Genomic DNA, 22127 nt, shown 5'->3' with positions numbered 1-22127 from the left:
TCCTTTTATTATCTTCATTTTTCTTAGTACACCCATAAAAATATTCGTCGGTTAATATACCAATAGCATTCCTTTTATTATCTTCATTTTTCTTAGTACACCCATAAAAATATTCGTTGCACCAATATTAACCGCCTTTGCTTTCCCTATTTGTTGATAATATCATTTTCCTAATCTTATTTTCCATAGTTATCCAACATATAAAATTTATATTCGTTAAAATTTGAAAAAAAAATTGGATGATTGAGATTGCTTCTACATATTTGTAGAACAGTTATTTGTGTATAATATGCAATCCATGTTGTGAAAAAAATTAAAATTTAATGAGAATATTCTACTCTTGTATCTAGTTTTTTTATTTGTTTTTCAGCAGTTAGACATTCCCATAGAACCTCCTCGAAATCTAACTAAAAAAAAAAAGCTTTTAAATGAGTTTTGATGAAGAGTGTTCTACAATTTAAGGTTTAAGATTTTTACATGAATGTGTGCGCGCTTCATGAATGTCAAAAGTATTATTGTCCTATTTACTTATATTGAATCATCCTTATTAGTAAATGGAATTATGAAGTTTTTTGTGATAAAAAATATGAGTGCTCAAAATAAATTTTAGAGTGTAAAAGATTTAACACTTCTTAAAATAGATATAAATTTAGTTTATTATTTAATAAATTATCATGTTCACTTGTTTTTCTTTTTATCTTTTTAGATTTATTTCTATTCACTCCCTTTTAACCTGAGCATTAAACCTTTGATTATCAGGTATATCGTAAAATTGAATGCTTGTATTTAAATATCTTTATTCAGTATGTGCCTATATATGAATCATCTCTTAATTTAGATATGAACTAAATTTATCACATCACAACACACCACCTCTATGATCTTATTTGCAAGTATTTCGTGATTTCATGGCGAGAAGTACAAAAAAGTATTAAGCAATTAGCTAATTGTTACAAAGAAACCAATATACCTCAATGGGTTGATTAATTAATAATAACGTTTGCTAATAATAATGAAAAATAAATTAAATCTTTTTACTCCAAATACATCGCTACCAGGACTCTTGCATCATAAAATAATAAAACAAGATAAACACCAAAGAATTGATGCAACAAAACCCAGAAGACTCTAGTATGTGACATGAAGTTACAAAATTGTACATAGAAAGCCGAGATTATTAATGTGCTCAAGGACAGTAATTCACTTTCCCTTGTTTGTTGGCTCTGCTTAACTTGTTCCTTCATTGTTTGTCTATTTCCCCAACTTTTTTCTTACAAAACCGATACCAATTGAGTCACGACTATTATTGTAATACTAAATTAAAAAAAAAATTCAAATTCAAATACTATAGTTTGAAGGAAATATCATATAAATTAATAATTACCTAGTATAAAAACAAAATCTATATGACCTGTCCATATAGCTTGTGTAAAATATGTTCTTAGCATTGTTTGCTTCTTTTTTAAATTTGAGAGCTGTTTATTAATTTATTGAGAGTTTATTGTGTTTGTTATATGGGAAACAATGCAATTTATAACAATATACTGTTGCAATGGTGGATTAACAAAATTTCTAGCAATTCTCTTTTCATAAATAGCAACCATGTGATCTTGATGACATTAACCATGTAAATGTTAACGGCACATGATTATAGTTTTTACCATCCCGCCACGGCGCCACAATTTGCAAAATGTAAATCCATATTTGCCGTCGATGGCTACCGATATTTTCAGAACTAGTCAAGCGTTACAGAGAAGAAAGAGAAAAAATCACAAAACCAATTAGATGCAATGGGCTCAGATAAAAGCCAAACACAATTTCATTATTCATTTATAAATCCCAACCGTTAGGTTAACGTAATTAAAATCTAACGGCTGAGCAGGACAACCACAAAAAAGAGGGGTATGGAGCTGGATCCTGGAGTAAAGAAGAAGAAAAATTAACTACTGTATATGATTTTTTTTTAAAAAAAAAAATTTGTGACAATTTGAATACTATTTTTGTTAAGTTAGATTGTGCATCAAAAATAAAATAAGGTTGAAATTTATGGGTATCAATATGAAAGAAGTGATAAATTCGTGATGGCTTCACCTATAAAGACGCCAATCGATATTGCCAATTTGTGAGATGAGATACAAGCCTTTGATGAAATTCAACAAGCTTTTATTGCCTTCTTCGACAACGTCAATAATCGAAAAAGAACGAAATGAAATCCTAAGAATTAAAATCTTAAAAAGTAAAAAACTTATTATTTTTTTCCATAAATTGATTTCACTTCATTGTTAATTGAAGACTATGACAAGTTAAATAAATTAATCACCATCGTAAGTAAATATTAATACCTCTAAGTTAATGAATTCATAACTTAATAACACTACATTTTCACCAAAATTAATATGTCTTACAAATTCATCTTTTGTAAGCTGGGGCCAATGATCCTTTTTCAAATGATTACATGTTTGGTTCGCTAATTAATTAATAAAGTGAATTAAAAACAAGTAGACCCCCGCATCAATAATTTTGCAAACAAAGCAATCCGACCATCCCCTTTTTTTCTCTTTGTATCACTGTTATTCTGATTCCATATTCTTGCAATGCCATTCCTTTATGTTTTCTTTTTGAATGCGTCCTTAAAAAGACTTTTCAATTATGGACCAATTTATTTATTTACGTCCTAAAAAGACTTGCAATATGGACAATTTATTTATTACGAGATTTATTGGAGTGAGTTGTTTTGTTTGTCATTATCAAATAATATATTTGAGAGCTGTTCATTTTTCTATATATAAAACTGAAATTATTATAATTGTGTAGAAGAGTTTGAGGGTCACTGGGAGGATTTGCTCATTAATGGTTGGTGAAGTAAACCGACCAGGTGAATTTATCAAAAGCACTTTATTATATCATCGTCATACATATACAATATCTCCGAATCCTATAACCAAAAAAAAAAAGAAAGAAACAATATCCCACAATGCCAAGAAAATATCAGAGACAAAAGGCAAACTAAGCAAACCAGAGCATGTGCTTGTGATGCCACGATCAAGAATGCTGCTACCATAACTAGAAATCTCTTCTAAAACAAGATTATCATCATCCGAAATTTTGAATTTTGCATGTAAGGCACTATAAATCAACAACTCAAAGAAAAAAGAAGAATTTAAACCAATTAAAAGGATAGCCATTAGGTAGAATTTCATATGAAGAAAAACAAATCAACCAAGGTTCTATCTGCCTGAGTTCCCGGAAGCATTCGGCCGCTTCTGCCTGAACTATAGATCCCACAAAATTTTGGCTGTTTGCTGTAGTTGTGTGGGGGTAATGAATTAGAAAAGGAAAAAGAACATCTACACCCCCAAGATTTGGGGAAATGGTCACCAACACCCCTAAGTTTTCAAGGAGGGACACCATGACCTTCTTTTGGCCATTATATCCCTTATCTCTATTATTCTAAAAACCTGACTTTAAAATTTTTAGCAAATACAAATACCATATAAATAATATAATCTATGCAGTAGACTAAAAATATTAAAATATTTAATATTTCAATACATAATTTATTATATTTATTTTAATAATATATTTTTTTATTGTAGAGATTTTAAATAAATATTTGCATTAAATACGTTCTACAATTAAAAACATTCTCACATACTAATATTGCTAAAATTATTATTTTACATAATATTCAATATAATTTAATTTTTTAACACATTTATTTTAATATTATGATTCTACTTATCATAAAATTTACTTTAATATAGTAAAATATATGTAATAGATTAAAAAATATTAAAATATTTTTTAAATATTGAAATTATTTTAAAATGTACGTATTATTACATTTATTTTAATATCATATTTCTATTTATTGTAAAATATTAGAGTTAATTCTTTTGAGATAATAAAGATAAAGGGTATAATCATCAAAAGGGAGTCTTGGTGTCCATCTTTGAAAACATAGGGGTGTTAATGATCATTTTTTCAAACTTTAGGGGTGTAGATGTCCTTTTCCATTAGAAAAAGAAACTTATAGAGAGAGAAATATAAGAATTTAATTAGATTTATTTTGTCTTTTAATATAATTGGAGAACGGTTTTAAAAGGATTACACAGATCTGCCAATAGTTATAACTCTGGCTTGAAGTTGAGGGCATTACACATATCCATTCACTTATGGGCCTTTACACTTATGTACAGCTAATTAAGACTAGGTTTGGGCGAATGGGCTTTTACAATCTTAAATGGTAAAAAAGATGATGTAAATTATAAAATTAAATTTAAATTTTAAAGTATAATAAGTTTGATTCAATTTTGTATTTGGAGTAATATAATAATATTTTTATTTAAAGATCAATTACTCAATTCTACATATCTTTGATTTTAATTGTAACGTGCACATATTTAAATCTTAAAATTTATAATAAGTATAAATAACTCTTACAAGAACATAAATGTTAAATAATAATATTTCAGACTTTTTTTATTTATAAAAAAAAGATGTCACTTACATTCAGACATCAAAAAAGAGAAAACAAACATGCCATTTAGACATATGCAATTCAAATCTATTCAGATTTTAGCTAAATTCAGACTCACTAAGATTTTAGATTAAAAAACAAACGCTACCTTACATCATGAATTCATAATTCATAATTAAGTTTATTCAAATGTTTTTATACAATTATTTTATTAGTTCAATATAAATATATATTCCAATATTCACATTAATAGTTAAAATCAAATAACATAACAAAATAACTGTACATTTAAATATTGATTTACAGGCATCAAACAAGGGATTGGATAAAAATTTGTAAAAATAATCCAGTCGTACAAAGTAATCATATTGCCATGCATGTGCATCCGTTTTCCAAATTTTGTCAGATTATACAGCGGATTCTTCGGGATTTGTATTTGACTTTTTATTAAATAATAAATTTTATTAGTTTCTTTGGAAAAAAATTTGTAAAAATAATCCAGTCGTACAAAGTAATGATATTGCCATGCATGTACCTCCGTTTTCTAGATTCTATCAGATTATATAGCGGATTCTTCGGGATTTGTATTTAACTTTTTAATAAAAGTGACTATGTTTTCCAGATTCTGTCCGATTATACAGCGGATTCTTCGGGATTTGTATTTGACTTTTTATTAAATAATAAACTTTATTTAGTTTCTTTAAAACCATCACATTGTTTCTTATAAATACTGACATGTACTCTATCCTTCATGTACATATCACATAAGGTCTCATTTCCAAGTTGTAAACTTTAGAAATACTCTTCTCACAATGATATTTCTGTCAAAATCTTCAACGAAAGTTGTTAAAAGAGGAAGAAAATGTGGAGAAACACCAGAAATAGGAACATCGGAAGGCGAAGACCAAGAAGATGATGATGATCATAAAGAAAGTTTAACCTTATCGAATCAGCAATTTACCAGAAATTATTCGAGGTGAGAAATATAAATTTCAAATTAACTTCATATTGCAACTTCTCCTGTAATTAACAACTATATATTCGTGAAGACCGTGTATATGAATCACTCTCCATATTCAGTAGCATCAGATTTAACATTCTACGATTTAGCTAAAGGCACTATTTTTCCACTCTTATCAGACATGCAGCCATGCAGGGCGAAACTGAGCAAGCCTCGTCAGTGCCGCCATTTGCTCTCAAGACGAGATTCAAACAGATAAATGGGGTAATTTAGCTTATGTCTTTGCTTAATAATATAATTTCATTCTCAATTATTTACTCACCTTCAGGTAATTAATTAATTGAGCCATGATCTGTTATTTACACTGCTTTAGCTTTGTGAACACTGATCAAAATATAATTGCATGTTCCCTGCAGGCGCTGTCAGCTAGTTCTGCTGCGACCGATGGATTGCATGTCCATAAAGAAGTTGTGGTATGTTATTGCTGTCTATTATTATAAACCTCACCCACCGATATTCATTTAACTTAACATGGAGGGGTGCCTATCAAGATGCCCTGATTTTTAAAGTAAATATATTTGAAAAAATAGTAAGTTGTGGGGTGGTGCAAAAAGCCTGAATCAATTTCTTAGGTTCATAACACTTACAGGGCTTAAACTTGAGTGACTAGCCAAAGAAAGCTGATTGAAAACACTCGGTCAAGTCCTGGCCAAGATCTGCTAATACAATTTCATCAAACAATTGTTGAGTAAAATTATCTTTAACTTCCAAATCATAATTGAAAGTCCTTACGAAACACTTCTTAATTACCGAATCAGTCCTAAATTGAGCCTTAATATGGGAATTAGTTGTGCAATTGTGTCATAGTTAAAATAAACCCTATTGTCGGTATATGTACAATCACCTCCGATTAGATTATTCATCTATTTATTGTTGTTATTATAGGTGAGGTCTGATGCATTGGAAGCAGCAGCACACGATGTGTTTCCATGTCGTAAACAAGCATTCATATGGGCAGCTTCACCTGAGGAAACAATGCCGGAATGGCCAGAACCAATGCACGTCTTTGCCGGTCCTTAGCTTAATGCCAAGTTACCAAATGGCGCTCATTTACGTGCAACAACAGTTAGAGATACAATCGGTGAAAGTTCGTGAATGTGCGATTGATCTCAAGTAAGTCTTATCGCTATTTTGATATCTGCTATTGAGATTTGGATTTAGTGCTGATATAAGATTTTTGCGTATCTTCTTACAAGATTGTGATCAGCACTGGATCAAGGTTCGTGCAACTGTTTAAATGAAAAATTTGGCCAGAACCAATGCACATTGGAAATGTTGTTCGACCTATCCTGGCATTTGCATTGAGAAGAAACTAAAGGACGAGTAGAAATGAAAGCATCAACATATAATGTGGAGATAAGATGAATACATAAATCCATTTTTGGTTTACAGGTCTTTAACTAATTACCTAGTTTATCCATGTATTGTAAACAATGATTTAAAACATTGTTATTCTCTTCTTTTAAAGAGAAAAAAGAAAAAAAGCTAATTTTTATTGACATAAAAGAAAGTGACAAAATTTTTTTTTGACCATGACAGAGATTTAAAGATACTGTTATTTAATAAAATCACGTCATGTGTTTCGTAATTTTACTCTCGTAATAATATCACTATCACCATTGATTTATTTCAAATTGGATGTATATGGGAGAAAATTTTATTGGATAGAGATATACAGACGCGCGTTACGTTCGTCTCACTTAAAATTATACATGGGAGATATATATTTTTATTGAAGGAAAAAAGAGATTTCATATATTATTGAACCTTTAAATATGGGTACTTCACTCTAAACATAAAGTTGTATGTTAGATCATATCATTATTCATGCTTAACGATTAAACCGCCAATTAAATTTGTAAGGGTAATAATTGCTGTACATACAGTAAAAACTTGTAAAATTCAAAGAACAGGGAATGAAACATCTGTTTTAAATTAAATCGGGATAACTTATAGATAAAGCAAATGAGATCATCACCTCATTGCATTATTAGGTTAAAATATCAAGGCCACGACAATGCAGTTGGACAAGCCAAACATTGCTTACTCGCCAACCATTTTGAGACATGATTGATGAAAAAAGAGATTTCATATATTATTAAAAGTTCTTTATCAATTCGGCCTAATAATCACTCAATTGACAATTAAACAAACTTAAGTTAATAATAATCACTCAATTGTCAACACATTAAAACGAGTTAATTTTAACATTATTTTTGTCAGCATTCTGACATTATTTTGTCTCTTTAGCAATTTTTTTTAATTTTTCTCTGCAATATTTTTTTTAAAATAATTTTTTTCTCATAAGTCAGAAAACTGTTTAAGGTACAAAAAATTTACCAGCAGACTTATATTTTATAAAAGTGAGCAAATATCAAGGATAAAGATATTGAAACAATCATTGGAGGAGTAAATGTTTATGTTGTGTCTGTATTTATTTTCATGTCAAGTCCCATGTCTATCCTTTGGTGGATTAGATGCTTCTATATTTGTCTTGTCTGTCCAAATTTAAGATTTAACTTATTGTGCTGCGACACATCAAATTCAATCCCTTGTTTCCTTGCTTGTTGAAGATATATATAGGTCATGCTTGGTCCCTTGTTATATCTGTTTCATTACGCCCAATCAAACAAAAGGACAAAACAGAAAAAGGGGAAGGGAAAAAAGAAAAAAAAAGCTCTCTAATAATGTTATCATGATTTTCATCAGTAACACGAACAATTTTTAATTTGGTATGAAAGGATAGATCAATGAAGTGATATCTCATATATATCATCATATCTCATCTTACTGCATATATAAAATAGTCCTTAAAGGATAAAAGCACCCAAGTACATGATCCACAGCTTCTATGTGCACTCAAACAGGCTCAAAGGCCTCTATCTTATTTGTATCTTGAATCTCTTTTATTATCATACGGCATGCATAAGCTTCCAAAAGATAAAAGCACTAAAAAACACAGCCTATTAACCTCTCTATGTGTTCAGAGAGGCCCCGAAGGGCTCTCATCTAAGCTGTATCATTGTAACTAGAGGGAGAGGGTTTTGCCTCATGATTTTTAATAACAAATTTTTATGCACATACATAACACATTTTTAATCGTACATTAAGTCTTCTTTTCTTTCCATTAACATACTTTAAATTTACTTTTATTTTCTTTAAAATACTATTATACTTTACTCAAAATCGATGGGGAAAACCAATATTCATAAAATTTTAATAATGTACCAATATGTAAATCAAATTTATTCTAGAAATCATTAAATTAGAGCATTAAAATCTTATTTTGCAAATATGGTTTACTACACTCTAAAATCATAATAAAATATGAAAATGAGTTTGCATATTTCATTCGTAGTGACAATGCTTAAACTCGACTATCGTTCATATTCGCGGTTTGGTTCTCACTCGCAGTTTCTCCTAATCAAGGAAACAACATAGTTACTTTTCATAAATGTGAAATACGACTAACTGCACGCAATGTAGTTCAAAACGAACATCTATCCACAACACACAACTCTTGTGTCCATAAAATTACCAAAATACCCTCACATTCATAAAAATAAATGTCAATAAGACATGAATAAAATGATCCTACACCATTTTTTTGTAGTCCTCTTTCTTCAAAAGAATTTCATCAATTAACATTTATTTTTTATGCATCAAATATCCAATATATTATTTTTTTGTAAGAATAATATATTAATTCTCGGTAGGCTTATAACATTCAAGAATATTCATGTTTGCTTTCATTGATGTACAATGTAAACAAACAAATCAGCACTTTATTGTATCCTAGATGCATATTTGCTTAATCCATATGCATAACTCAATCGGTGGGAGAAAAATAACGTAATAAGAAAAGTGATATTTATAACATACTTTGAAGTAAATATTAATTTACTGTAGTTTATACTTTTTTATTATATTAGATTTGTACCATTTTTACCGCCATTTTCTATGACCATAAATATATGTTCCCCACATAATTATCGCATCTTAGAAATTTATAAATGCCAATAATATCATTATTCAATCATTTAGAAACATCTAAGTATTTATGTTTAATTTATCTCTCAATTAAAATTAGTGTGTGTGTGAACTCTAATTAAATGTTGATACGTGTATTGCAATCGAGCCATAAAGTGAATTCCAATTTCTACTTCCATTTTCTAAATGTTAGATATATGTGCGTATCAATGGATTCTCTTTGCTGGGCACTGATTTTTTTTTTTAAATTTTTTTCGAATTGCTCAATGATGCTTGGTCCACCCATGCGCAGTTCGTCAAGCAGACAAGCACAAGCATTTGAAGCTTGCTTAATTATTGATGGTGGTGGGGGCCGATTTTGTTTTCACTTTAGTGTAATAAAGTGAAGCACTGAAGCTTGCTAAATTGTTGGTGGTGGGACAATTTTTGTTTTCACATTAGAGTTTTTATTTGATTGATAACATATTAATTGTGTTATTATTTTATTAAATATATATATTTAATAAATAAGTGGAATTTACTATATTCGGTTAAAATTTTATTATAATTTATTTTGACATGACATTAATATAACATGATAATTGAAATTATCATTGTGTGATTATAAAAATATTGTAGGACTTTGAAGACAGAGAGAGAAACGTTTTGATAGTTTATGACTTTGAAGACTTGTAAAGCGAAGGTTCGTAGTAGATACATTCCATTTTCCTCTTTATTCAGCATTTACCCGGACACTGGATTAATGTTGCTTGACCCTACAAATATCAACTTGCGATTTTATATTTATTGAATCTGGCAACGAGTGGTGGTGACTGGTGATTGGTGAATTGCTAAATTATTAATGGGTGGTGGGCTCTGTTCTGGAATAAACAACAAGTGGAAGACTTGTTACCTGCATTTTGCTTGACCCTTCACACTTTCTGTTCAATTTTCTCATTTTGCTTTTCAAAACTCAAAATTCTGCTTCTTTCTTTGCAAAAAAAAAAGAGAGAAGAAAGAAAAAAAAATGTCAATCATCGGAGAGGCAATCCTTACGGCGTCCGTTGATTTGCTGGTCAATAAGTTAGCTTCAGAGGGGATTCTGTTTTTTGCACGCCAAGAGCAAATCAAGGCCGATCTGATGAAGTGGGCGAATATGTTGGAGATGATCAAGGCGGTGCTTGATGATGCTGAGGAGAAGAAGACGACTAATCAATTTGTGAAGAAGTGGCTTGGCAAGCTTCAGAACTTGGCTTATGATGTTGAAGACTTGTTGGATGAGTTTCAAACTGAGGCTTTCCGGAGGAAGTTGCTGCTTGGTGAAAGAAAATGAAATAAAGTTGTTTGGTTACTAAGAAAATGAATTGATAATTCTGGAGATATTTCCTTAACAAACTTTGATTTTTATTTTGCTTAACATTTAATTACAAAGCATCACCTGTTTATATACAATGCAATCACGGTAACTTCATTTAACTAATCCAAAGACTAACTGTAATCAAAGCTAACTAACTTCAGTACAATGCACATCATGCTTACAACCATCTTTAACTAATCTGCTGAGCTGTTAGCTGAGCTGGCACTGCTGACACACTTGCCCTGTAACTTGCTCTGTATTTTCTTCATCTTAGTCTTCACCTTCTTCTGTTCAGCATAATGAGCTGCTCTAACAGCCCCCCTCAAACTCAGAGGACAAAGATGGACATTGAGTTTGGACCTCAAGTAGTTAAACCTTACAAATGAAAGAGGCTTGGTCATTATGTCTGCAATCTGTTCTTCACTTGGTACATAGTGAATAATCAACTCACCAGCAAGAACCTTATTCCTAATGAAGTGCATATCAATTTCGATATGCTTTGTTCTTGAATGATACACAGGATTCTTTGCTAGTTCAGTGGCACTAATGTTGTCACACCATATGATTGGCTTTTCTATGCAACTTAATCCCAACTCAGAAAATAGGGATTGTAACCATGTCAGCTCTGCACTCACTGATGCCAAAGCTCTATACTCACTCTCGGCACTTGATCTGGTTATCACTGATTGTTTCTTAGAAGACCAGGATATCAAATTATTGCCTAAATAAATGCAATAAGCACCAATTGATTTCCTATCATCTAAGTCACATGCCCAATCTGCATCAGTAAAACTAGTGAGTGTTAAGCTTCCTTCTCTGAAAAATTTTAAACCATAATCTTGAGTTGCCTTTAGATATCTTAGAACTCTCTTGCATGCCATTAGATGTTGTAGTGTTGGTGCAGCTACATACTGACTGAGCTTGTTTACAGCAAACGCAATCTCAGGTCTGGTAAGTATCAGGTACTGCATTCCTCCAACTATGCTCCTATAATGAGTTGGATCTTCAAGATAGTATCCAAGTTCCCCCTGAACTATCTTTTGCAGTTTAGAGCCAGTACTCATGGGTGTATCAATGCCCTTACATTCAGTCATTTCTACCTTCAATAACAAATCTCTGATATACTTTCTCTGTGACAAGTACATACAATCTGCATCATATAATACCTCAATTCCAAGGAAATAGGATAACACTCCCAGATCCTTTAGAGCAAAAGTTTTGCTGAATTCAGTTATAAAACCTTCCAGCTCCTCAGTATTTGGACCTGTGATCAGTATGTCATCAACATATATAAGAACTATGATCATAGATGTCTTGATCTTCCTAACAAACAATGAGGTGTCAGAACTAGTAGTAGTGAAACCCCAGCTTATTAAGCATCCTTTAAGCTTGTCATACCAGGCTCTAGGAGCTTGCTTGAGCCCATACAGAGACTTGTGTAATTTGCATACAAAATCAGATCTCTGAGCATCAATAAAGCCATCAGGTTGAGACATGAAAACTTCTTCTGTTAGCTCTCCATTCAAAAAGGCATTATTGACATCCACTTGCCTTATTCTCCACTGATTCATCACTGCCAAGCTAAGTATTACTCTAACTGTAGCTGACTTCACAACTGGGCTAAATGTCTCAAAATAGTTAATCCCTGCCACTTGCTGAAAACCCTTTGCAACAAGTCTAGCTTTATACTTAGCTACACTTCCATCTGTATTATATTTGATTCTATACACCCATTTATTTCCAACCACATGCTGATCAGCTTGTCTTGGAACCAATGTCCATGTATTATTCTTAATCAAGGCATCATATTCCTCCCTCATAGCTTGTAGCCACTTTGAATCATTTAATGCTTCTTGCACAGTATCTGGTTCCTTGTGAGTAAGCACAGCAGTATAAATTTTGGGTTTGAAAATCCCTGCTTTACTTCTGGTTATCATCTGATGTGTATTTGGTTGTGTATATGGATAGAAAGAAGTGTTGCTAGGATGGTGACTTTGTATAGGCAAAGAGTGATGTGGAGGTTTTGGAATATTTTGTATAGATTCAACAATTGTTGGACATGTATGAAAAGGTGACCTGTCATTTATGGTAGCTTGTTGTGAATTCTGATCAGTTGCTGTCTGTTCTAGATGATCTGAGTGACTTGAACTGCTGCTTCCAGATCTTACAGAGTTCAGATTACCAGTGCTGTTATTGACAGGCAAAGAAGAGATATGATGGATTTGCTGTGGTGTATGGGAATGAGAAATTTGAGAATCAGTTTTAGCATGACTATGAAAAACAAACTCAGTGGCATAAGGAAAAACTGATTCATCAAAGGTAACATGTCTTGCCACATAGACTCGACCTGAAGGGTGTAAACATTTGTAGCCCTTATGTGAAGGACTGTAACCAATGAATATGCACTTACTAGAATGGTAGGCAAATTTATGTTTATTGTAATCTCTCAAGTAAGGATAACAAGAACACCCAAAACATCTGAGAAAATCATAATCAGGTTTGTGTTTGAATGTCTTTTCATATGGGGTTAAAAGGTGCAAAACAGGAGATGGAAGTCTATTGATGTGATATACAGCAGTATGAAATGCATCCCACCAGAACTTAAAGGGAAGTTGAGCTTGAGCTAAGAGAGTCAGACCCAATTCAACAATATGTCTATGCTTCCTTTCAACTAACCCATTTTGATGATGAGTGTGAGGACAAGGATGTCTAAAGATGATACCAAATTGGCTTAAAAACTCAGTGAATGGTCTATACTCTCCCCCCCAATCAGATTGCATCATCTTAATGGTTGTGCTAAACTGATTTTCAACCTGCAGTTTAAAGAGCTTAAAGACTTCTAATGCCTCAGACTTTAGCTTCAAAGGATAAATCCATGTATACCTGCTGTAGTCATCTACAAAACTTATATAATACTGATAACCATCTCTAGAAATAATGGGAGAAGGACCCCATAAATCAGTGTGTATAAGTTCTAGAGTTTTGGAGGTTTTGGTTTCAGTAATTGGAAAATGAAGTTTATGTGTTTTGCCCATTTGACAGGCCTCACAGATGTACTGATGCATTTGTTGCTTTTGATATGCAGGTAAATGAATAGATTTTGCTGTTTTGAGTATATGAGTTAATATTTGATGATTGGGATGACCAAACTTTCTATGAAGCAAAATAGCTTTATTAACTGAAGTTTTACAAGATGAATCATCAGTTTGATTACATGATTTCTGAGATTCTGTAACAACTCCAGAAGGAACAGAATTGAAACAACAACAAGAAAGCATAGACAAAGGTTTATTGGAACACATGTGAGAAAGAAAAGATGATGATAACTGAGAGGATGATGATGATTTCAATAACAGCCTGTATAACCCTTTCTCAGCAAGACCCTGCAGAAGTACCTGTCCCCTCAGAGAATCCTTCACAAAACAAACATTTCCAAGAAATTCAACAGACAAATTGTTATCAGTGGTAAGCTTCGAGATACTTAACAAATTTTTGGTAATGGAAGGCACCAACAGAATATCTTTAAGTACTATAGGTGAGTGTTTGTGTGTAGAATTGGAACTTTTAAAGAGAAAGGATGCATCACCAACATGAGTTATGGGCAAACCTTGTCCATTTCCAATAATGAGCTGATCTGCTCCAGTGAATTGATCTCTGATATGCATATTGGCCATGCTGTTAGTGATGTGATGCGTAGCTCCACTATCAAGATACCACCCTTCATCAGCTGGTCCTTCAAAATTTGCAATATAAGCTGCTCCAGGTACAGAATGCATATCAGATGAGTGATGACTTACTGATGCAACTGATGCATTCATATCAGGTGGATGGTACCCATGATAACCAGGATATTCTGTAGCAAACGAATCTTCAAATTGTGAAGTAAAGCCAATTTGTGGATCAAAGTTAGCCATATAAGCAGACTTATGCCCTCTGCCCCTTCCAAATTGTCTGGGTTGAGGAGCATAGCCATCAAAGTGTCTGTGCCAACAAACATCAGCTGCATGTCCAGCTTTATGACAGATTTGACAGATAAGCACATTATCATCAGATCCATTTCCATTGGGCATTGAAGTTGAGCCATGATTCACATTGAAATTATGCCTGTTGTTAAGCACAGGTTTATAAGCATATGCATTCATTTGCTGTCCTCTGCCACCAGCATTACCAGTATATCCACCAGCTGGAAAACCTCTTGAGAATGAATTGAAAAACATTCCTCTTCCTCCATTTTGATTCCTATTTCCAGCATTAAATTGCCCTTGATATCCACTATAACCACCTCTCTTATTATTTCCTCTAAACTGAGAGTAGTTAGCATTCATCATCCCATAGTTTGCACTAAAAAGATCTTTAGTATTATGATTTTGTTCCATTCTTGCCTCATGTGTTAAGAGTAATGCATAAGCATCATCATACGACATTCTATTAGCAGTAATTATTGAAGCAAGATCTAGAAATCCAGGTCCTAGGCCATTCAAAATTTGCATTAGCAGATCTTTCTCAGACACAGGGCTACCAGCACAAGCAAGTTTATCAGCAACAGCTTTTACTTTTAAACAGTACTCCTCAACAGACATATTCTCTTTTCTAAGGACATTCATTTCATACCTCAATTGCATAACTCTAGCCTCAGATTGTACTCCAAATTGTTTTTCAATTGATCTCCATGCTTCAAATGAATTTTCGCAATTAAGAACAGTATTTAAGATACCTTCACTTATGGATGACAAAATCCAGCCAAGCAAAGTTTGATCCTGAGCTCGCCAGTTGATGTAAGCTGGATTCGTGATTCTCTGTACTGATCCATCAGCTACTGTATTAGAAATGTATTGTTCTGGTATGATTTGATTTCCAGAAATAAAATCTTCAAGACGATTTCCTCTTATTGTAGTAAGAACTTGCTTTCGCCAAATCATGAAATTTGATCGATCCAATTTGACTGGAGTGCTGAACGAAAAGGAGATATGTGATGATTGATTTAGATTCATTTGATTTGGATTTGATGTTGTGCTACTGGAACTAGCCATTAGAGTGGCTCTGATACCATGAAAGAAAATGAAATAAAGTTGTTTGGTTACTAAGAAAATGAATTGATAATTCTGGAGATATTTCCTTAACAAACTTTGATTTTTATTTTGCTTAACATTTAATTACAAAGCATCACCTGTTTATATACAATGCAATCACGGTAACTTCATTTAACTAATCCAAAGACTAACTGTAATCAAAGCTAACTAACTTCAGTACAATGCACATCATGCTTACAACCATCTTTAACTAATCTGCTGAGCTGTTAGCTGAGCTGGCACTGCTGACACACTTGCCCTGTAACTTGCTCTGTATTTTCTTCATCTTAGTCTTCACCTTCTTCTGTTCAGCATAATGAGCTGCTCTAACACTTGGAAATGGAGATCCAGCTGCGGCTCAGGATCAACCCAGTAGCAGTCGTACAAGAAAAAGTAAGTTTCGGAAGCTCATTCCTACTTGCTGCACCACTTTTACTCCACAATCGATTCAGTTCGATTATGCCTTGATGTCCAAAATCAAAGAGATCAACGACAGATTTCAAGAAATTGTGACACAGAAAGACTCGCTGGGTTTGAACGTAAGTTCAGCTGGAGGGTCCAAAAAAGCCAGTCAAAGGCTAGAGACAACCTCTTTAGTGACTGGAGCCAACGTCTATGGCAGGGAAACAGAAAAGAAGGATGTTGTTGAACTGCTGTTGAGGGATGATTTAAGCAACGATGGTGGATTCTCTGTTATTCCTATTATAGGTATGGGCGGGCTGGGCAAAACTACTCTTGCTCAACTTGTCTACAATGATAAGCGAGTGCAGGATCATTTTGATCCCAAGGCATGGACTTGTGTCTCTGAGGATTTCGATGTTAAGGGGCTAACAAAAACAATTCTAAGATCCGTTACCAAGCAGACTATTGATGACAGTGATTTAAATTTGCTTCAAGAGGAGCTGAAGAAGAAGTTATCTCAAAAGAAATTTTTGCTTGTTTTAGACGACGTTTGGAATGAGAATTACAATGATTGGGTTCGCCTCAGCCGTCCGTTTGAAGCTGGAGCGAAGGGAAGTAAGATTATTGTCACAACTCGTAATCAAGAGGTTGCAGACATCATGGGAACTGCCTCAGCTTATCAATTAAAAAAGTTGTCAATTGATGATTGTCTAGCTGTATTTGCTCAACATTCTTTGGCGTCAGATAAGTTATTGGAGGAAATTGGCAAGAAGATAGTGGCCAAATGCGATGGCTTGCCCTTGGCAGCGCAAACACTTGGAGGACTTTTGCGAGGAAAAGATGATAGGTGTGATTGGGAGAGAGTGCATAGTACCAAGATATGGGAATTGCAAGAAGAGAGATGTGACATTATGCCGGCGCTTAGAGTGAGCTACTATTATCTTTCGGCACCTTTGAAACAATGCTTTGCGTATTGCTCATTGTTTCCAAAGGATTATGAATTTGAAGAGGGGGAGATAATTTTATTATGGAGTGCTGTGGGTTTCTTAGATCACGGAGAGAGTGGGAATCCTAGTGAAGATCTCGGTCGAAAGTTCTTTCAAGAGCTACGTGGAAGATCTTTTTTCCAGCAATCGAGCAACAGTATATCACGATTTTTTATGCACGATCTTATCAACGACCTTGCCCGTTGGGCTGCAGGGGAGACATACTTCACACTGGAGTATACCTCGGAGGTTAACAAGCAACAATGTTTTTCTAGAAATCTTCGACATCTATCATACATTCGTGGAGATTTTGATGGTGTTCAAAGGTTTGAGAAATTGTATGATATCCAACATTTGAGAACTTTTTTACCAGTGATGTTACATGGTCGGCATGGAGTCTTGGCTCGTAGCATTCTTCTTATGTTGTTCAAACTCCAAAGCTTAAGGGTCTTCTCTCTGCGTGGATATTGCATCACCGAGCTGCCGGATTCAGTTGGTGATTTGAGGTATTTAAGGCACCTTAACCTGTCTGGAACTGAGATTAAAACTCTGCCTGAATCAGTCAGCAAGCTTTACAACTTGCACACCCTTCTGTTGGAGGGCTGTCGACGACTGAAGAAGTTGTGTGCAGACATGGGAAATCTCATCAAATTGCATCATCTCAATAATTCAAATACAGATTCCTTGGAGGAAATGCCACTAGGAATTGGTAAGCTGACTTGTCTTCAAACGCTGGGTAATTTTGCTGTGGGAAAAGACAATGGTTCTGGGTTACGAGAGCTAAAGTCATTGATACATCTTCACGGGACACTTAAAATTTCAAAATTAGAGAATGTAAAAGACGTTGGTGATGCAAAGGAGGCTCGGTTGGATGGAAAGAAGAATCTTAGAGAATTATGGCTTCATTGGACTTGCAGCACCGATGGTTCATCTTCAAGGGAGGCAGAAACTGAAATGGGTGTGCTTGACATGCTCAAGCCCCATAAAAATCTGGAACAATTTGGTATCTGTGGCTATGGAGGTACAAAATTTCCAACTTGGTTAGGAGATTCCTCATTCTTAAATTTAGTAACACTTAATTTTGAAGATTGCGGCATGTGCACTGCCCTGCCGTCAGTCGGGCAACTGCCCTCTCTAAAGCATCTTACAGTTCATGGAATGAGTAGAGTAAAGAGATTGGGTTCAGAGTTCTATGGGGATGACTCTCCAATTCCATTTCCATGCTTGGAGACTCTTCGTTTTGAAGACATGCAAGAGTGGGAAGACTGGATTCCTCTTAGATCTGGTCAGGGAGTCGAAGGGTTTCCTAAATTGAGAGAGCTTCACATTTTAAGATGTTTTAAACTACGAGGAACATTTCCAGAATGCCTTCCTGCATTGCAGATGCTTGTTATTTACAGATGTGAAGAATTTTCAGTTTCAGTTACTAGTCTTCCAGCTCTTTGCAAATTGGTAATTGGTGGATGTAAAAAGGTTGTGTGGAGAAGTGCAACTGATCATCTCGGCTCACAGAATTCAGTGGTTTGTAGAGATACATCAAATCAAGTGTTTCTCTCAGGGCCATTGAAGCCGCGAATACCAAAACTGGAAGAATTGAAGATAAAAAATATTAAAAATGAAACATATATATGGAAGAGTCATAACGAATTGCTGCAAGACATTTGCTCTCTCAAAAGACTGGCGATTACAAGCTGTCCCACACTTCAATCCTTGGTCGCGGAGGAAGAGAAAGACCAACAACAGCAGCTCTGCGAGTTGTCATGCAGACTTGAATATCTAAAATTGAGTAATTGCGAAGGCCTTGTGAAGCTGCCACAATCATCGCTCAGCCTCAGTTCCTTGAGAGAGATAGAAATCTGCAAGTGCAGTTCCCTTGTTTCCTTTCCTGAGGTTGCTCTGCCTTCCAAGTTGAGGAGAATTAAGATTAGAGAATGTGATGCACTGAAATCGTTACCAGAGGCATGGATGTGCGACACCAATTCGTCTCTCGAGATCTTGAAGATTGAGGATTGCCGATCGTTGACATATATTGCTGCGGTCCAGCTACCATCGAGCCTTAAGAAGTTGCGGATCCGCCGTTGCGATAATATAAGGACTTTGACAGTGGAAGAGGGCATCCAGTGTAGCAGCGGCAGAAGGTACACCTCATCTCTTCTCGAGGAGTTGGAAATTTGGGATTGTCCATCACTGACATGTATATTTTCAAAAAACGAGTTACGTGCCACGCTTGAGTCCCTTGAAGTTGGCAATCTACCTCAGTCTCTTAAGTCCCTTTATGTTTGGGATTGTCCAAAGCTGGAGTCAATAGCAGAAAGGTTGGACAACAACACATCTCTTGAAACAATCAGTATTTCTAAGTGTGAAAATCTGAAAATTTTACCGAGTGGTTTACATAATCTCCGCCAGCTTCGAGAGATTAGCATAGAGGAATGTGGAAATCTGGTGTCCTTTCCCGAAGGGGGATTGCCTTGTGCGAAACTCACGGGGCTGGTGATATTTAATTGTGAGAGACTAGAGGCCTTACCCAAGGGATTGCACAATCTGACCTCTCTTCAAGAATTAAGAATAGGAGGTGAGCTTCCAAGCCTTGAAGAAGATTATGGCCTTCCCACCAACCTTCATTCACTTCATATTCGGGGTAATATGGAGATTTGGAAGTCAATGATTGAGCGGGGACGGGGATTTCACAGATTCTCCTCTCTGCGAGAACTCATAATCGACGGATGCGATGACGACATGGTGTCATTTCCACTAGAGGACAAAAGATTAGGGACCGTGCTTCCTCTTCCTGCCACTCTAACATCTCTGCGGATTGAAGATTTTCCAAATCTGGAACGCCTATCTTCTTCAATTGTTGATCTTCGAAACCTCACTGAATTGGTTCTCCGGGGATGTCCCAAGCTCAAATACTTTCCGGAGAAGGGCCTGCCTTCCTCACTTTTGCAATTATACATCTGGAGTTGTCCGTTGATAACAGAGAAGTGCAGAAAGGATGGAGGACAATATTGGGACTTGTTAACCCATATACCTTTTGTTGCTATAGTTGACAAATGAGTTTTTGGTGATTGAACAGAGGACGGCTGAAATATTTTATTGTTAGCGTTATTATTATTATTTTAAATCGGGTGTGTTTGTGTATGTAATTTTAAAATTAAAATCTCAATTGAAAACTATTTTAAATTAATATGGTTTGGTGTCGGTGGGCTTTTTGTATTGTATATAATGGGTTTTCGAATTTTTTTTATTAAATGGTGGAATGCTTTAAATTTAAGAAATGGTAGAATAACGTAACGGGTTTGCATTATTCAGCAGAGGAGGACTGTATTAATGTATGAATTAATTAGCCCAGGAGGACTTTGGCAAAAATTGTTTTGAAATAGATTGGAAATTGGTTTTTGGTGATATTTTTGATTTGTGAAAGGATGGACGACTGGAATATTTTATTATTATTAGTATTTTCTTTTTTCAAATTAGGCGTTGAAATGGATGGTAAAAGGAGTTTTTGATAATTGAACAGAGGATGACTGTCTTCCTCACTTTTGCGATTATGGATTTGGAGTTGTCCGTTGATAGCAGAGAAGTGCATAAAGGCTGGAGGACAATATTGGGACTTGTTAAATGAAATATTTTTCACTTTTGCGATTATGCCTCTTGTTGTAATAGATGAAAAATGAAATATTTTATTATTAGTATTTAAAAAAAAATGGGCGTGTTTTTGTATGTAATTTCAAAATTCAAATCTCAGTTGAAAACTAATTTAAATTAATATGGTTCGGCGTCGGTAAGTCTTTATCATGTATATAAGGCCAATGGGTTTTCGAATTTTTTAATTAAACAATAAAATGCTTGTAAAAAGAAAATGAGTTTGCATTATTCAGCTGTTGAAACTTCATTTTCTTTTATTTATCCTTCTGCTGTACGGTTATATACGGTTAAATTAATATGGTTCGGCGTCGGTGAGTCTTTATCATGTATATAAGGCCAATGGATTTTCGAATTTTTTAATTAAACAATAAAATGCTTTGTTCAGCTCTTGAAACTTTAATTTCTCTTCATCAGACTTCGGCAAATGCGTGTGTATCTTCTCTTTATGAATTGGAATATGACTTTTTTTTTCTTCCTCCTTAAAATTCATAATAAGTTTTGGAGAAAAAGATTTTTTTTTTAATTTTTATTAATAAAAACCAAGCTCATTAATTCTTTTACTACTGTAGGACTAGGATTTATAAAAAGTACTTTATTGTTGTTACCATTATTTCGTCTACGTATAATCTAAATTGTAAATTGTTAATATGCTGACTATTTTAAATGTTTAATATTTGAAAATTATTTACATTTTTTGTATACGCCGTGTGTCTATATACACACACATATACATACAATAAAATTGTAATTATTTTGATCGTGTACAGGAGTAATCTCATTAATTTGCTGGAAGATCTTGGGATGTTGGGTGCTCTTTCTATTGTTATACAGCGTCCGCTTATATATATATATATTATTAACAATAAACCAAGTGTATTAATTTCTTTTAGTGCTGTAGGACTACGGATTTATGAAAAGCACTTTATTGTTGTTAATACATACAAGTCATCCTCAAAAACCCATCAAAGTACAATAAACAGAAAATCCAAAGAGAAACATCTCACAACAAAACCAGGAAAAGATCATAAGCGAAAAGCACATCAAGCAAAGCAAGCACTTCTTCCTTTAATCAATTACATTTAAGCTTTCGTGGCGTTAATATCTTCACCGGAAGAATTACCAGCAGCCTCTTCATCAATGTTGATAACCTTAGGCTGCAAGCTTTGGCACTGTGATCCTCACCCATTTTCCAAATGAG

The 22127-nt window shown here is 34.0% G+C and overlaps 1 protein-coding gene across 1 annotated transcript; it reads left to right on the top strand.

The window, feature by feature from the left end:
- Nucleotides 1–10455: 10455 nt before the first annotated feature.
- Nucleotides 10456–20338, top strand: LOC112097683 (putative disease resistance RPP13-like protein 1). Its single transcript, XM_024183004.1, has 2 exons — nucleotides 10456–10789; nucleotides 16233–20338. Exons 1-2 carry the CDS (start codon nucleotides 10498–10500, stop codon nucleotides 20336–20338), a joined length of 4398 nt encoding a protein of 1465 aa, XP_024038772.1. The 5' UTR covers nucleotides 10456–10497.
- The last annotated feature ends 1789 nt before the right edge of the window (nucleotides 20339–22127 follow it).

This window comes from Citrus clementina, unplaced genomic scaffold (genome assembly GCF_000493195.1).
Source record: "Citrus clementina cultivar Clemenules unplaced genomic scaffold, Citrus_clementina_v1.0 scaffold_5, whole genome shotgun sequence".
NCBI classification, from domain to species: domain Eukaryota; kingdom Viridiplantae; phylum Streptophyta; class Magnoliopsida; order Sapindales; family Rutaceae; genus Citrus; species Citrus x clementina.
Note: the sequence above shows the minus strand (reverse complement) of the source record. Positions and strands in the feature narration are given on the sequence as shown.

Coding starts and splice junctions, on each gene's coding strand:
- LOC112097683 (XM_024183004.1), top strand. CDS start 10,498: ATGTCAATCATCGGAGAGGCAATCCTTACGGCGTCCGTTGATTTGCTG. Junction 10,790..16,232: donor CCGGAGGAAGTTGCTGCTTG/GTGAAAGAAAAT, acceptor CTCTAACACTTG/GAAATGGAGATCCAGCTGCG.